Source organism: Bombus affinis, unplaced genomic scaffold, assembly GCF_024516045.1.
Source record: "Bombus affinis isolate iyBomAffi1 unplaced genomic scaffold, iyBomAffi1.2 ctg00000128.1, whole genome shotgun sequence".
Lineage (NCBI taxonomy): Eukaryota > Metazoa > Arthropoda > Insecta > Hymenoptera > Apidae > Bombus > Bombus affinis.
This window is the reverse complement of record NW_026108856.1, coordinates 124,735-143,763: the sequence shown is the minus strand read 5'-3', so window position 1 is coordinate 143,763 and position 19,029 is coordinate 124,735. Positions and strand designations below refer to the sequence as shown.

Genomic DNA, 19,029 nt, shown 5'->3' with positions numbered 1-19,029 from the left:
TAAAATAAGAAAGAAATTTAAAGGAAAGAAGAAAACTTTATTTTTTCCTCGTTTATACACTTCTGAACTCTAGCCGTGGCCGTTCGAGACTGAGGCTCTTACAATATCTTCTTACTTTCGATGACATCTGTTTCTTCTTTTGTTTTTCATCCTTCATCATCCCCACTACCCTGTAGGCGTACGTGACTGTTGCTACGCTTCTAGAACATTCGGTGGAAGGACCGTTAGGACATAGATGAACCCTCAGGTACTCCGGCAATATACATTGTCGCCAAGGTCGCCATGCGTAATGTTCAAGTATCGGCTGTCTGGAGAATGTTTAGAAGTGGTCGCCTAAGGTGACGTCAGGGCAAAAGAGTTTGGGGTTACACTCCCCCCTCCTTAGAATGAACTTAGTCCTCGAAGTTCCTTTTCCTCTTTAAGATAGATGGGTGAAATTTTGCCTTGGGTGTTTCCAGGTCGAAGGTTGTGAATCGTTGCTGGTGCTGGGCACAGGTAGAATCGGGGTGAATATGTTGATAGGTGCCGGGTTGATTGGCATCGGAGCGCTGACTGGTGGATTGTTATTTGTCGTGTTTCGCTTGATTTTACAACAGAATAAATGAAAACACAATTTCGGCATTCCTATTTTGTTGAGAAAGTATAAGCATATGAGAGCAATGGATAAATATCCTATAATTTGTAATATAGATATTCCCCGTGATTCAACTTGATCGATTCTATGAGCAAAAGTTAGTTGATTCGTTTGATCTTCGATTCCATCCAGAGTGTCTTTGTATCCGTAATTATCGTTAATAAGTTTTGGAGTTTTCTCTAGTTTATTTAGTAAAACAATCCAGTCTGAATCATTAGTTACATTGACTGTTTTGATTTTAATCTCGTAAGAAATTTCCTTGCTACTACCACTGATTCTCATATGGTTATTCTTGTACAATATGTCTACGGTTTTATTAGTTTGTAACAAAGATGGTTTCTCTAGTCTAACAATTCGATGTGTCTTTTCTTCGAAAATGCTCAGATCTATTGGTTTTTCTGGTATAGCTATAAAATGATTCTCAGCATTTAATGGGATAAAAGTTATATCTTCAATGTTATAAACTACCACCTTACAGAATTTGACAGTGTTTTCTGCGCTTAAGATTTCAGAGTTACAATCGTGCTTCACTCGACGGTCGTGAATCGGCTGAGTTTGTTTGCAAATGTAAAAGTCAGATATAGAACGGCATTGCTTATCCAAGTAGTTTTGATCGACATTGATGTAATTTAGTCCTGACGTTAAAAATATCGGATGAACTACTAAAGGTGCTAAAAACACTTTGTTCGTGAGAGATGGTATGGGATATATTTGCTCTATATCCCATTCCATGTCCATAACTGTTGGTACAGAAATTACAAAGAAAACTTTGTTTTGTCGAGTAAACAATGTGAGTTCTGAGATATCTAAAATATTTTGGAAATTCTCTTCCTTTGGTATAAAAGCGTTTCCTACTGTTTTGCTACCTAGTACTTGGGCGTAATTGTTAATAAAAGTCCCGGGATCAATAATCTGTGGGCTTATTATTCCTTGTTTTCCTAAGATGATTAAATTGAATATTTCGTCGATTTGGAAATGTAAGTCAGAGAGTGAGCTTTCTAGAGCTATGACTTTTATTAAGGTGATCTCGTTTTTGTTAAGCGTTTTAAGTTCGTTTGTTACACCTGTGTCTACTTGTTTCAGTCGCTGGATGACGTCGTTATTTAAAATTCGTTTAATCAAAGCTGTCTGGTTGGCTACTATGGTTTTTAGGCTGTTACCTTCTTCAAAGAGTTTGTCTATATTTTTGTTGATTATATCTAGATCGTTCGCGGCTAGGGTTCCAAAAAGAGTTTTACTAATAGATTCGATAGCGTCTACTAGTCCTCGTCTACTTCTGAGATGAATGTGAGCTAAGGATCGTAATTCGATGCTAAGTGTTCTGACGTTATTTAGTTTTGCTTGTAAAGAGCGTATTTCTGGTAATATGCTACAGTCTTTTCGTGTCTCGCAGTGATTCCTAACTTCGGCTACTCCCTTTTCGATATATCTTACTTGTTCCAATACAGCACTAATATCTAGTCCTATAATAACATTTATGTGCTCGCTATAAAGATATGCTTTGGATCTTTTCTCATGAAATATTCCATTATTGTCAATAGGGGTTATTTTTAATCCGTTAAGGGTGGTAAAGCCGACGGCAAGGGCGATCGTCCTGAAAAATAAGGTTTTATTCTGTTACCGTGGATTTTCTTAACTCGATCTCTAATGAGAATCTCATAATACGGTGTCTTGACTGATTTAATAACGTAGGGTCCTAACCATTCGTCGTCCAATTTATCCGACTTATGATCGTTGTGAAGGAGTATACGATCTCCTTCCTTAAATAAGGTTTGGGTTCTAATGATTTTTCTTGTCTGATCTCTCATGTACCTCTTTCTACTTTGTTCAAGGGTGTTCTTCGCTATCATTCTATATTTTTGCAATTGTTTTTGCCATAGTGCAAACATTTCTTCGTAGGTGTAATTGGAAGTTCGGGATACGGAAGACGGGAGGTTGGCTTTTCTTCCAAATGTTAGTTCGAAGGGTGAAAATCCAGTTGCATCGTGTATCGCGGTATTATACCCTAGGCAAATAAAGTCTAATACCTGATCCCATTCTTTATTAGAATCGTGTAGGCTCGTGCGAATCATGTCTTTTACTGTGGCGTGTGTTCATTCTAAGGATCCGTTAGATTGAGGATGAAAACTAGTGGTCTTTATATGTTTGATTTTAAATGCTTCTTCGAATTTTTCCATTAGTTCGCTAATAAAGTTTTGTCCCTGGTCTGTCAGTATCGTTTTGGGTGCTGAGAAGATGTAAATGTAGTGGTGTAGTAGTGCATCGATAATCGATTCGGTTCGTTGTGTTTTCAGTGGTACTAGAACGAGATATTTCGTTAGGTCATCGTGAATCGAAAGAATGTATTGATTTCCACGTGTGGTTTTAGGCATCGGACCAATTAGATCCATGGCTATCTTTTCGTTTGGCTCTACTGGTGTCTGAGGAATTACGGGTTGTTCCTTGGGTCTGATTCTAACTAGCTTTTGTCGTTGACAAGCTTCGCAATTTTTTATAAAATCTTCTATCTTTTCCATGAGGCGTGGGATTTTGAATTGGTCTTTGATTTTACTATATGTCTTTTGAATACCCAAGTGTCCACTAATGTCGTTATGGTTTTCGCGTATAATGTCTAGAGCTTGTTCGTCAGTTATGGTTTGTATTGGTTCGTATGCAAAAGTTATTTCTTCAATTTGGTCATTAATAAACATGAGTGTTACTTTGATCCTAGCTTTTTCGGTTTCGGTAAAACTATTGTCTCCTATCCCAATTTTCTTGTGTTTCTTCGTTAGTTCAAAAATTTTTCGAATCCAAGTATCTTTGTCGAATGGACCTAATGTTTCTCTATTCAATTGATAGAAGGTGTGATCGTTTGGCGTGATTTTAAGTCGTCTCGGGGGTGTCGCGTCTTCTGACCATGCGTTAAAGTGTTCTACAATATTTTCGGAGTTTGCAGGTGTGTCTGGGACTGATTTGTCGGTAATTTGGTAAATTTTTCTGGAAAGTGCGTCGGCTGCTGTGTTCTCTTTACCTTTGCAATACTGAATATCGTACTCGTATTCTTCGAGTTTAAGTCTCCATCTAATCAAACGCGAGGAAGGGTCTTTGCAATTTTTGAGCCAAGTGAGTGCTTGGTGATCGGTTCGAATAACGAATCGTCTTCCTAACAGGTATTGCCTGAGTCTCTTAACTGCCCATACGATAACTAATAATTCCTTTTCTGTGGTAGAATAATTTTTCTCTGGGGGGTTGAGTGTCCGTGATATGTAACAACAAGGATGTCCGTCTTGTGATAACATTGCGCCTATTCCTTCATTGGAAGCGTCTGTGGTGAGTGTGAATGTTTTCGTGTAGTCTGGGTATGCTAAGACTGGGGCTGAGCATAGCTTTTCTTTTAGTGTGTCAAAGCTTGTCTGTTGCGTTTCTGTCCATCTAAAAGGATTGTCTTTCTTTGTGAGATCTGTTAATGGTTTGGCGAGTTTGGAAAAGTTTTTAATGAATTTTCTGTAGTATCCAGCTAATCCGAGAAATGACTTTACGTCTGTTGGTGTTTTGGGAATCTTAAAGTCTTTAACTGCGGAGATCTTTTTAGGATTTGGCTTTATGCCCTCGTGTGTTATGACATGTCCTAAGTATTCTAATTCAGGTTTTAGAAACTCGCATTTGTCGGGTTGGATTTTTAGTCCTAACTCTTTTAATCTTTGCAATACTATATCAAGGTTTTCATTGTGTTGTTGAATTGTACTACCGAATATTATTATGTCGTCAATGTATACAAAGCAGTATTTGTTCGATAATCGACGAGCAGTCGCGATAGACCTAGAGAACGAACGCGCAACCAAAACGTTCATACTAAATTTAAAACCCGAGATAGAAATCAGAACATCAAGCATGAAACCGCGCACCTTACAAGAAGCACAAGATGCCGCGTTCGAAGCAGAACTATTAATCGGAGTAATTGAGCGAAACCGCGGAAATCAGTGCAGCCAGCAAATAAGAGCTCACTCATTCGCCCGAGGGAATGTATCGTCAGAACGCAAACCCCCACTTAGGAGCGGTCCGATGACTACGCAAAATCGCCTGCCGACAAGCACTCAAATAAACAACGGAGGGAGAATGAAGTGTTTTAAGTGCAACCAAATAGGACATACCGTAAGTTACTGCCGAAAATTTTCAACCGGCCAGCCAGCGAAATCTTCCGCCACCGCGCAGCTACAATATAAACATGGAGAATGCGGGACGAGAAGAGGAAACAGCGCTACCAGAACCTCGAGAGACGTCGTACGAGTACACGCAACAACAGGAAAACTTCTATCCATTGGAGTTCGATCGGGAACAGAAATCAAACGATATTTAATCGATACCGGTGCAGGAATAAATTTAGTTAAAAGATCAAGTGCCATATTTAAACCTAAAAAGACAGTAGCTAAAACATTTTACATGGGCAATGACAAATACCAAACTGACGAAACAGTAGACTTTCAATTCTTTAACATCATGAACACATTTCACGTTGTGCCAGACGATTTTCCTTTAATAGAAGACGGAATAATTGGTTTACCTATGCTCTCTAACTACTCATATCGAATTAACAACGAATCAATACAATTAAACGGGAACGAAATATTTTTCCAGGCGCCGAAAACCATTCTCCCAGGGCAAACCAAAATCGAAACAATTTATCTGGATAAAGTTCCGACGAGAGTATGTTTCTGCAATACTGGTGAGCAACCAACTATAATCACTAATGATCTTTCTTATGAACACGATCTCGATAAAATTGCTAAAATGAAACAAATAATTAGACTAGACCATATTGAAGACAAACTTCGTATTCCTATCGAAAAGATCCTCCTACATTACATAGACGTGTTTGACCTAGAATCCGATACCCTACCTTGTACTAATCTAACAAAACACACTATTACCCTACGCGAAAACAAAATCGTCTATACCAAATCGTACCGACCTCCCGAAGCCCATAAAGCAGAAATTGAAAAACAAATGAAAAAAACGTTAGATAAAAATATCATTGAAGAATCAGATTCTCCTTACAACAGTCCAGTATGGGTAGTACCCAAGAAATCAGACGCATCAGGCAAACAGAAATGGCGTATAGTTATCGACTTTCGAAAATTAAATGAACTTACCGATCAAGACGCCTACCCACTACCGACAATCGACGACATTCTATCACAATTAGGCAACGCCAAATTCTTCTCTGCTCTAGATTTATCTTCGGGATTCCATCAAATACCTATGGACCCCGACTCAAAGAAATATACAGCTTTTAGCACACCTCAGGGAAACTTTCACTATAATCGCATGCCATTCGGTTTAAAAAACGCCCCAGCCACCTTCCAACGCATGATGGATACCGCGTTACGAGAATTATTGAACAAATACTGCTTTGTATACATTGACGACATAATAATATTCGGTAGTACAATTCAACAACACAATGAAAACCTTGATATAGTATTGCAAAGATTAAAAGAGTTAGGACTAAAAATCCAACCCGACAAATGCGAGTTTCTAAAACCTGAATTAGAATACTTAGGACATGTCATAACACACGAGGGCATAAAGTCAAATCCTAAAAAGATCTCCGCAGTTAAAGACTTTAAGATTCCCAAAACACCAACAGACATAAAAGTCATTTCTCGGATTTGCTGGATACTACAGAAAATTCATTAAAAACTTTTCCAAACTCGCCAAACCATTAACAGATCTCACAAAGAAAGGCAATCCTTTTAGATGGACAGAAACGCAACAGACAAGCTTTGACACACTAAAAGAAAAGCTATGCTCAGCCTCAGTTTTAGCATACCCAGACTACACGAAAACATTCACACTCACCACAGACGCTTCCAATGAAGGAATAGGCGCAATGTTATCACAAGACGGACATCCTTGTTGTTACATATCACGGACACTCAACCCCCCAGAGAAAAATTATTCTACCACAGAAAAGGAATTATTAGTTATCGTATGGGCAGTTAAGAGACTCAGGCAATACCTGTTAGGAAGACGATTCGTTATTCGAACCGATCACCAAGCACTCACTTGGCTCAAAAATTGCAAAGACCCTTCCTCGCGTTTGATTAGATGGAGACTTAAACTCGAAGAATACGAGTACGATATTCAGTATTGCAAAGGTAAAGAGAACACAGCAGCCGACGCACTTTCCAGAAAAATTTACCAAATTACCGACAAATCAGTCCCAGACACACCTGCAAACTCCGAAAATATTGTAGAACACTTTAACGCATGGTCAGAAGACGCGACACCCCCGAGACGACTTAAAATCACGCCAAACGATCACACCTTCTATCAATTGAATAGAGAAACATTAGGTCCATTCGACAAAGATACTTGGATTCGAAAAATTTTTGAACTAACGAAGAAACACAAGAAAATTGGGATAGGAGACAATAGTTTTACCGAAGTCGAAAAAGCTAGGATCAAAGTTACACTCATGTTTATTAATGACCAAATTGAAGAAATAACTTTTGCATACGAACCAATACAAACCATAATTGACGAACAAGCTCTAGACATTATACGCGAAAACCATAACGACATTAGTGGACACTTGGGTATTCAAAAGACATATAGTAAAATCAATGACCAATTCAAAATCCCACGCCTCATGGAAAGGATAGAAGATTTTATAAAAAATTGCGAAGCTTGTCAACGACAAAAGCTAGTTAGAATCAGACCCAAGGAACAACCCGTAATTCCTCAGACACCAGTAGAGCCAAACGAAAAGATAGCCATGGATCTAATTGGTCCGATGCCTAAAACCACACGTGGAAATCGATACATTCTTTCGATTCACGATGACCTAACGAAATATCTCGTTTTAGTACCACTGAAAACACAACGAACCGAATCGATTATCGATGCACTACTAGACCACTACATTTACATCTTCTCAGCACCCAAAACGATACTAACAGACCAGGGACAGAACTTTATTAGCGAACTAATGGAAAAATTCGAGGAAGCATTTAAAATCAAACATATAAAGACCACTAGTTTTCATCCTCAATCTAACGGATCCTTAGAACGAACACACGCCACAGTAAAAGACATGATTCGCACGAGCCTACACGATTCTAATAAAGAATGGGATCAGGTATTAGACTTTATTTGCCTAGGGTATAATACCGCGATACACGATGCAACTGGATTTTCACCCTTCGAACTAACATTTGGAAGAAAAGCCAACCTCCCGTCTTCCGTATCCCGAACTTCCAATTACACCTACGAAGAAATGTTTGCACTATGGCAAAAACAATTGCAAAAATATAGAATGATAGCGAAGAACACTCTTGAACAAAGTAGAAAGAGGTACATGAGAGATCAGACAAGAAAAATCATTAGAATAAAAAATAAAAAAATAATAATAAAAATAAAAAATAAAATAAAAATAAAACCTTATTTTTCAGGACGATCACCCTTGCCGTCGGCTTTACCACCCTTAACGGATTAAAAATAACCCCTATTGACAATAATGGAATATTTCATGAGAAAATATCCAAAGCATATCTTTATAGCGAACACATAAATGTTATTATAGGACTAGATATTAGTGCTGTATTGGAACAAGTAAGATATATTGAAAAGGGAGTAGCCGAAGTTAGGAATCATTGCGAGACACGAAAAGACTGTAACATATTACCAGAAATACGCTCTTTACAAGCAAAACTAAATAACGTCAGAACACTTAGCATCGAATTACAATCCTTAGCTCACATTCTTCTCAGAAGTAGACGAGGACTAGTAGACGCTATCGAATCTATTAGTAAAACTCTTTTTGGAACCCTAGCCGCGAACGATCTAGATATAATCAACAAAAATATAGACAAACTCTTTGAAGAAGGTAACAGCCTAAAAACCATAGTAACCAACCAGACAGCTTTGATTAAACGAATTTTAAATAACGACGTCATCCAGCGACTGAAACAAGTAGACACAGGTGTAACAAACGAACTTAAAACGCTTAACAAAAACGACATCACCTTAATAAAAGTCATAGCTCTAGAAAGCTCACTCTCTGACTTACATTTCCAAATCGACGAAATATTCAATATAATCATCTTAGGAAAACAAGGAATAATAAACCCACAGATTATTGATCCCGGAACTTTTATTAACAATTACGCCCAAGTACTAGGTAGCAAAACAGTAGGAAACGCTTTTATACCAAAGGAAGAGAATTTCCAAAATATTTTAGATATCTCAGAACTCACATTGTTTACTCGACAAAACAAAGTTTTCTTCGTAATTTCTGTACCAACAGTTATGGACATGGAATGGGATATAGAGAAAATATATCCCATACCATCTCTCACGAACAAAGTGTTTTTAGCACCTTTAGTAGTTCATCCGATATTTTTAACGTCAGGACTAAATTACATCAATGTCGATCAAAACTACTTGGATAAGCAATGCCGTTCTATATCTGACTTTTACATTTGCAAACAAACTCAGCCGATTCACGACCGTCGAGTGAAGCACGATTGTAACCCTGAAATCTTAAGCGCAGAAAACACTGTCAAATTCTGTAAGGTAGTAGTTTATAACATTGAAGATATAACTTTTATCCCAATAAACGCTGAGAATCATTTTATAGCTATACCAGAAAAACCAATAGATCTGAGCATTTTCGAAGAAAAGACACATCGAATTGTTAGACTAGAGAAACCATCTTTGTTACAAACTAATAAAACCGTAGACATATTGTACAAGAATAACCATATGAGAATCAGTGGTAGTAGCAAGGAAATTTCTTACGAGATTAAAATCAAAACAGTCAATGTAACTAATGATTCAGACTGGAGTATTTTACTAAATAAACTAGAGAAAACTCCAAAACTTATTAACGATAATTACGGATACAAAATCACTCTGAATGGAATCGGAGATCAAGCGAATCAACTAACTTTTGCTCGTAGAATCGATCAAGTTGAATCACGGGGAATATCTATATTACAAATTATAGGATATTTATCCATTGCTCTCATATGCTTATACTTTCTCAACAAAATAGGAATGCCGAAATTGTGTTTTCATTTATTCTGTTGTAAAATCAAGCGAAACACGACAAATAACAATCCATCAGCCAGCGCTCCGATGCCAATCAACCCGGCACCTATCAACATATTCACCCCGATTCTACCTGTGCCCAGCACCAGCAACGATTCACAAGTAACCTTCGACCTGGAAACACCCAAGGCAAAATTTCACCTATCTATCTTAAAGAGGAAAAGGAACTTCGAGGACTAAGTTCATTCTAAGGAGGGGGGAGTGTAACCCCAAACTCTTTTGCCCTGACGTCACCTTAGGCGACCACTTCTAAACATTCTCCAGACAGCCGATACTTGAACATTACACATGGCGACCTTGGCGACAATGTATATTGCCGGAGTACCTGAGGGTTCATCTATGTCCTAACGGTCCTTCCACCGAATGTTCTAGAAGCGTAGCAACAGTCACGTACGCCTACAGGGTAGTGGGGATAATGAAGGATGAAAAGCAAAAGAAGAAACAGATGTCACCGAGAGTAAGAAAATATTGTAAGAGCCTCAGTCTCGAACGGCCACGGCTAGAGTTCAGAAGTGTATAAACGAGGAAAAAATAAAGTTTTCTTCTTTCCTTTAAATTTCTTTCTTATTTTACGTGACAGGGTCACCGGTGGCCGGCACTCAACTTGACCGTGGTATCATCGAGGTCACCGGTGACCGGCGCCCCAAGATTAGTAGCAATACATAATTTGAATAATTATTTTTTATTAGCAATTAATTATAAATATTTATCAATAGTTATAAATTTTTTATTATTACCATCGTTACTACAATGGCATGACGAAATTAATGCAGTATAAAATATATAAGAATAGTTTTATTTATACATGAAATATAGATAGGTCCCGGGACGTAATAAAATAGAACAATTATTTAGCATTTCACAAAGGAACAATATGAAATAATGTTTTTTTATGTTAATGAATAATGTTAATGAAATAATGTAAAAACTAGGAAGAGCACAATGTATTATATTACAAAATAGAAATTAAAATTTGTTCAAAGCGCCGCAAATGTTGATTTACGTAACAAGTCTATTTAGCGTATGTAATAAATCCTCTTAATGACCATGTTGAAAACAAAAACGGGAAAAATGAAAAACTAACGAATTAATGATCAAACACGTGACTTGTACACATAATACAACCACAAAATAGGGAGTAAAAAAAGAAAAAAAAGAAGAAACACAGATAATTGTTGGTCGAATGGAAATAATACTACGAAGCCGCTTATTTAAGATGACTAATATGATTTAATGAACAGGTTTCGTTTTTAAGTGTAGCAATTGGCAGTAAACAAAACAGAATTCCCAACCTTTAGTGGAATCGCTGTTCCAGTTGAGTCTGCGCGAATAGCATTGTGCCACTTGGCTTTTTCCACGACCTGGTAAACCGCACATCGCGATTACAACCCCTGAGAATTTTCGGGGAGACTTCATTATCCCCGACGTCCTTATTGATTTTATCCTTGATTTTATCCTTGGGTTCTGAAAGCAACAGAATCTATGATACTCGTGTAATTAATTGCATTTTCACATGCTTGATGTGTAGACGTATGGCCAGTGATAAACATCAAGGAGACAAAGGATTGTGCAACAAAGACGCGAGTATAAATGTACAGATCGTGAACAAATTTAACAACGCCAATACGCGATTACGATAGAAGTCAGATATTTTCTAAGGCATTTCATTGTAGCATCCGGTTATTTTTATGTGTATAATTGTTGAGAGATGCTCAGTTGGTATGACCGCTAGTTGCCAAAAGGTTACTAGGGTTATGTTGGTACGACTCCTCACGACGCTCTTTTGTCTTAGGAGTCGACCACGTGTTAATTGCTAAGACGCATTGGGAGAGTTTAGACGTTAGCTGTGTGATTTGGTGTTTTGTACAAGAGAGAAAATAAAAGGTGTGATAACCAATCCGAGTGGATCAGCTTGGTTATCAACCCCAACCTATATAATATAACAGGTTATGGGCCCAGAGCAGTAAACTGCGGCAGGAGAGATATATATTTTTGAGTTTTGAATTTTTTTTTGTGTGAAATTATCCGAGGAGAAAGCACACTATGTCCGACCAAGAAAGCATGGCCGATGTGGACAGGGAGATGAACCCAATCTTGAGGAAAGGAAATTACGAATACTGGAGAACAATGACGGAAGCTTCGTTGGTTTTTCTGGGCTGCTGGGATGCCGTACAGCCAGGATTTACGCCAGCGGAAATGATGAAGCCAGAATGTATAAAGATGGACAACAAAGCACGTGCGTATATTTTCCGGCATGTACGCCGCCAATACCTTGGAGATATCAGAACCCTGAAAACAGCAAGGGAGTGCTGGAAAGCATTAGAAAATATCCACGGGAGATCCACGGCAATGGACATTGTATTATGCATGCGAGAACTAGGAACAATGGAGAAGACCCCTAGCATGGACGTGTCCGAGTATTGCGGGAGGATACAAGATCTATGCGACAAATTATCCAGCGTAGGTATAAAAATCGAAGACCACGTTAGGGCGTGTTTTCTCTTAGCCGGCCTCGTGGCGGACCCAGATTACTCAACCTATCTCAGAACAACGAGAATCGATAAAGATCTGAGCGCGAGTGTTGTAAAATCTGATTTATTACTCGAGGAGAGGAGACTCGATGCGGCGAAAGGATCATCCGAAAGGGGCAGCGCAATGGCGACCCGGAAACAAGGGAAGTCCAAGCAGCACAAAGATGGCGCCAGGCCGAAGACAAAGGACGCACATGATCAGAAGTGCTACATATGTGGCAAAATGGGTCACATATCGTATCAATGCCGAGACCAAAAGGGAGACAAGGAGGAAAGGAACCAGAAGGAGAAAAGGAGGGATAGAGGATCGGAAGAAAGGCCAAAGTCTAAGGGACTTATATCGACTCTGGCTTTGTCTTCGATCAGCCATATGAGTAGGGGGATGATAAGTTACCTGGACTCAGGCGCCTCAAACCACATGACACCGGACAGACACCGATTCGTAGAATTCACGCCCGCGACGGGACAGATCAGAATCGGCAAGGGGTACCTGGAAGTCAAGGGAAGGGGAACAATCATCGTAAAGATGGCGGAGTCCTGTGGTGGCTGGACGCTATCCCTATCCAACGCTCTATGGGTGCCCGAGCTAGACGTAAATCTAATTTCGGTTAGACAACTAGCAAAAAAGGGCGTCACCATGGTGTGCACTAGGGATGAAGCCATTGGAACACACGATGACGGAGATGTCGTATTCAACTCAAAGGTTGGAGACGACGTATACTATCTGGAGACAATACCTGCGGAGGAGCACATGGCAGGCCTCTCCGTGGAGCATGATCAGGAGAAAGCTAGCCAGGATGAAGGAGACATTGAGGTAGTTGAGGCAAGGGCATACAAGGGTACCACATCGTGGCACGAGAGATTGGGTCACTTGCATGGAAATGCAATGAGAAAGATTCCTATAGAAAGTGTGAAGGAGGAGTCCAAGAGACAAGACGAGCTATGTGGAGTCTGCGTAAAAGGAAAGATGACAAGGGTGCCATTCCCGAAGACAGCCCACCACATGTGCCAACGTCCTCTAGAAATCGTACACAGCGATGTCAGTGGCAGAGCCCAGTGCAGATCGTTAGGTGGAGGTAATTATTTTGTAACGTTCATAGATGATTTCTCCAGGTACATGTACGTTAGGATCATCAGTAGGAAGAGCGAGGTATTCAGGTGCTTCAAGGAATACCAGATGGAAGTAGAAGCCCTACATCAATCGAGAATCTGTGCCCTTCAGACAGATAACGGAGGAGAGTATACAGGGGTTGACTTTGAGAACTATTTAAAGGAGAGAGGTATCTTGCACAGAAAGACTGTTCCGAGGAACCCTGAGCAAAATGGAGTTTCAGAACGGGCGAACAGGACACTGGTCGAGATGTCTAGATGCCTATTAATCCAATCAGGGCTCCCTGACTATCTGTGGGGAGAGGCGGTGAACACTGCATGCCATATCAGGAACCTATGCCCATCCACTGCTATCGGAGATAAGATCCCACTAGAACTGTGGAAAGGTAAGGGATGCGACATCCAAGGGGAGATCAATAGGCTAAGGGTATTCGGATGCAGGGTCTGGTACCTAAAAAGCCCAGGTGAAGGTAAATTCGACAGCAGGGCAGATGAAGGGATATTTGTAGGTTATGACAGACAGGTCAAGGGATATAGAATCTACCTACCGAAGACCAAAAGGGTAATAATTTCTTGTCATGTCAGGTTCGAGGAAAACGTATTCCCCTATAAGCGTATGAAAGTGGATGCAAAGAATATCAAAAGGAGATTCACCGAATGGATATGGGATGTTGAAAACTTCGAACTCCAAGGAGGAGGTAATACAACCGATATAGAGACTCAAAGCGACGGTGAAAACGATGAGGGACACAGTGACTACTTCCTGGATAGCCTAACAAATGAAAATAGTCAGCAAGAAGTTGTGAGTGCACCAATCGTACCTAGAAGATCAGCGAGATTGCACAAACCAAAGACGTGCAATAGGTGTGCCTGTGTTGCGACAGCTTGTAGAAAGCAAGGTTCATGTGAGTCAGTGAATGTGCACGATGCTCTGAAAGGGCCAGATGCTCAAAAGTGGATAGATGCAATTGCGAAGGAGTTAGAAAATCTAGCGAACAAAGATGTGTGGGATATAGTGGAGAGACCTTTAGATAGAAATGTGATAGATTGTAGGTGGGTGCTAGTCATGAAAAGAGACCCAGATAGGCATAAAGCTAGACTTGTAGCCCGAGGATTCTGGCAAAGGCCTGGAGTAGACTATTCCGAAACCTTTAGCCCAATGGTAAAGCGTAGGACACTAAGGATATTGCTTGCTCTGTGTGCGGAAAATGAGTGGTGTTACGAACATATTGATGTGGAGTGTGCGTATCTAAACAGTCCTTTGGATGAGGACATATATATGGAGCAACCTGATTTCTACAAGGTTCCGGGGAAGGATAGAACTCAGTATGTGTGTAAACTTAAAAAGAGTTTATATGGTTTGAAGCAAGCGGGGAGAGTGTGGTTTAAGTATATAAGTTGTATCTTGAGAGATATGAATCTGAACCCATGTGTGAGTGATCCATGCATGTATGTGAATAAATCCAAGGATCTCATTGTGGCTGTGTATGTGGATGATATCCTTGTATTCGGTACGGAGGCTATGATTCACACGTTTAAAACTAGGATTAAGGAGAAACTAGATGTGAGGATGCTAGGAAGCGATACTCAATTCCTATCCATCCACTTGAGTAAGCCAAACAGCACTACCGTGGTGTTCGACCAATCCAGGCAGATAAGTCAAATGTTGGAGCTGTTTGACATTACTCAGGAGGTTGGAGTGTCTACACCACTAGCCAAGGAGTGCGAGGCTGGTCTAGACATTGTAAATAGTGAACCAGTAGACAATAAGTTGTACGAACAGGCTGTGGGGCATATAATGTACATCGCCACAGTAAGCCGTCCTGATGTCGCGTGCGTAATAGGAAAATTAAGCCAAAGATGTGCGAATCCGACGGTGTCTGACTGGAAGGCAGTGAAACGTGTTTTTAGGTACCTGTTGAAAACTAAAGACTTAAAGTTAGTATACCAAAGGACAGGGCAACCTTTAAAGGTGTTTTGTGATTCAGACTTTGCAGGCTGTGCAATAGATAGGAAGTCTAGAAGCGGTTATGTTTTTATACTTGCTGGTGGGGCGGTGTCTTGGTTGTCGAAGAAACAACCAATCATATCTCAATCGACATGCGAGGCAGAGTTTGTAGCGATGCAAGAGGCAGCTAGAGAGACTGTGTGGATGTCCTTATTACTAAGGGAGTTAGGTCAATCGTCATATTGTCCGCGTCCATGCAAAATTTTTTGTGACAACATTGGAGCGATCTCATGGTCCAAGGATGAAGTAGTGGCCGAGAGTTCTAAACATGTTCAAGTGCGTTACTTTTATGTTAAGAACTGTGTGTCGAAAGGGATACTGGATTATATCTACATATCTAGTTCTGAGAACGTTGCCGACATTCTTACCAAAGGGTTAAATAGAGTTAAGACCCAGTATTTTACCAAAGCTATGGGGCTTTTGGAAACTAGCGATCAAAGGGGAGTGTTGAGAGATGCTCAGTTGGTATGACCGCTAGTTGCCAAAAGGTTACTAGGGTTATGTTGGTACGACTCCTCACGACGCTCTTTTGTCTTAGGAGTCGACCACGTGTTAATTGCTAAGACGCATTGGGAGAGTTTAGACGTTAGCTGTGTGATTTGGTGTTTTGTACAAGAGAGAAAATAAAAGGTGTGATAACCAATCCGAGTGGATCAGCTTGATTATCAACCCCAACCTATATAATATAACAATAATAATATAATAATAACGACCAATTTTAGAAGATGCACCCAAACGGCTATGATAGATCTGACCCGGTGCCAAGTTAGTTTGTTAAGCCAGCCAACAGTCGAATGATCGTTAACAATGTGAACGTATGTGACATAATTCGATAGAAAATCGAACAATGTGATCGTATAACAGTAAGAATGAAATTAGTGAGAAAATTATCGTTTCCCTCCGACGCATCTTCGATTCACAAAAGAACTCTTTCTCGCGCGCTATGGACAAGATGTTTTAAATTTTTATTTTGTTTTCGTCGAATGAAATATTTAGGTTTCTAGGAAACAATGAACGTAAAAGTGAAAATAAAAGATATACGCGAGCATTATATTGCGTGCAACATTTATGTTACGCCACGAGGCTTACCACAGGCTATATTTTCTAACCATCGCTCGCGGCCTTACAATGTCGCAGTCAGATCGTTTTATCTGACCGCCGGATCATATACAATGTATCGACGAGCGCACAGCTGTCGCCAAGCAGCGAGTTCTCGAAACGTCGAATTTTGTCCGTTACGTTTTCCACGCAAGTGTCACGACCGGCATACTTCAAATCCGATGGACCGATGATGGAGATAGAGATGTGGCGGCCTTGGCGGCAATGTATATCGCCGAAGTGCCTAATGAGTCATCTGTATCCTAACGGTCCTTCCACCGAATGTCCTAGAAGTGTGACAACGGTCACGTACGCCTACAGGGTAGTGGGGATATTGAGGGATGACAAACAAAGAAGAAACAGATGTTACCGAAAGTCAAAATTGTAAGAGCTTCAGTCTTGGCAAGTCACGGCTGGAGCTCAGAACAAAATCGCAGTCAGTGTAAATTCAGAATACAAGAAATAAATTCTCTTGTTTTTTTTGTTACCTTAATTTTTTTCTTTTCGTTCGAGCCCCCCTGCTTTTTATTTTACATGACACAAGATTAGACATACGTGATCATAGGCGCGAACGGTGGCGTGACCTAAGTAGAGTGGGGGTCGTCTTAAAAATGAGACAAAGAAATCATCTAAAGTCGGTTAGTTCCTTGTGACACGTCGAACGTTACACATTGAATCGAATCTAACACATAACGTCTGTCTCAAGCTGCGAAGTGCGATAGGTCTCGTTATAAGCAAACCGCTAAACAAACCTTGACTGTTATCTTTTTCGTTTTTAATTGTTGATCTTTGACTGAACTTGTTGTTTCGTTATTTTTATTAAACTTTTATCAACCAACCCAGTATAGTTGTTCATATACACTCAAACCTAACCACCTCTATTCTCGTAATAGAAATAGGGGATCAATCAGTTCATGGCGTCGATTGTTTAATCGTAACGAGAATTTACGACTCTCGTTGACGCGTTATCTAGCGATCGCGTCTCTCCGCGAACGGTTGAAACATTTGGTCCTTCGAGCCGGATTCAGTGTCAAGTGAAAAGTGCACGCCAGTGACACCCACTACCATACAGTGTCACGTGAACCCAACACAACTAGCAGCGGAAGCGTTACTACCCCAGCGAGGTCAGTAACGTAAAGGGTCGTCACCTTTGAAGAGGTATAATTCGGTGGTTGAAACGCAACCACACAGCCTCCTGCCGCAAAGTGGACAATCGCCAACAGAAGTAAGTTCAAACGAGTTCACTCTCAATTACATAACAAATAATGGCAACCGGAAACGAACTCGCCACCTTGCGTCGACGCCGGGGCTACTATATCGCCCAGTTTACACGCTTCGCAAAAAAACTGGACGACATCGAACAATCAGGCTGTCCGGAAGAGATCGACTTGATACAAATTAAAGATCGTCTAGAAACCTACGAGACGGAACTCCGTGGCTTACAAAACCAGATCGTAGCTATAGACAAGGGAGAGATCGCGCGCGGCATTGAACTAGCGGAAGAATACGAAAAACTACAACGCCGAATAACTAAACAATCGATCAATATACGACGAAGTACGCCGTCACAATCGACAAGCGGTGAATCAGCCGCCGGTCGCGAGTCTGCTTCGCTTAAACTACCGGAGGTTCGGATACCTACATTTGACGGCGCCCTCGAGGATTGGCAGTCATTTTACGATTCCTTCTCGTCAACGATAGATCAAAATGAACATTTAACACCGGTTCAGAAATTTTATCATCTCCGATCAGCCCTGACTGGATGGGCCGCGCGAAGCATACAATCATTAGCCATCACCGAGGCAAATTACGCAATCGCCATTGACGTTCTTAAAGAAAAATTCGACTGCCACCGTCAAATCTGTATGCGTCACTGGGACTTGATTTCGACTATCCGAGGATAACTAAGGAAACACCCGAAGCTATAGATGATCTTATCGAGACAGTCAAGGTAAATCTCCAAGCGTTAGAAAAACTCGGGGGCCCAGTCACGTCAAACGCCGTTCTCTTAAAGCTTTTCACGTCGAAGCTACCCTCAGCCATCATTCGCAAATGGCAACATACAACTACCGGACAAGAAACTGTCGTCATACACGCACTTGGTAGATTTTCTGAAAACACGGACGAATGGCGATAGAACGTGTTCAGCATCAACCGTCAAAAAAAAAGGGCGTCCGATCAACACGACCGTCGGCGACCGAACGCGCCGCGAAATTATACATTCATAACTACACATAATACGTTGGTTTGTCCGAACTGCCACGGACAACACGAATTATGGAATTGTCATGTCTTCAAAGCGAAGTCGCCCAAAGAACGCCTGGAAATCGCCAAAAGGGCGTCGCTCTGTACCAATTGTTTAGACGTCGCTCTTACTCAATGCTCCGCGGGGTCATATCGCATCTGTAGACAGCGACACCACACGTATCTGCATCAAGACCATGGGCGTAGCAAACCACGAACACGTGTCAACCGAACATCAAGCGGTCGATCGTCGAGCGACCGATCATCCAACGGTAGATCTTCGCCTAGTTCACCGACCCCGCGTTCCTCAC

The 19,029-nt window shown here is 40.7% G+C and overlaps 1 protein-coding gene across 1 annotated transcript; it reads left to right on the top strand.

Annotated features, from left to right (window-relative positions):
- Positions 1 to 4,754: 4,754 nt before the first annotated feature.
- LOC126927524 (uncharacterized) lies at positions 4,755 to 10,393 on the top strand. The gene is made up of 3 exons (XM_050743609.1): positions 4,755 to 5,336; positions 8,068 to 9,572; positions 10,308 to 10,393. Exons 1-3 carry the CDS (start codon positions 5,320 to 5,322, stop codon positions 10,391 to 10,393), a joined length of 1,608 nt encoding a protein of 535 aa, XP_050599566.1. The 5' UTR covers positions 4,755 to 5,319.
- Positions 10,394 to 19,029: the final 8,636 nt, after the last annotated feature.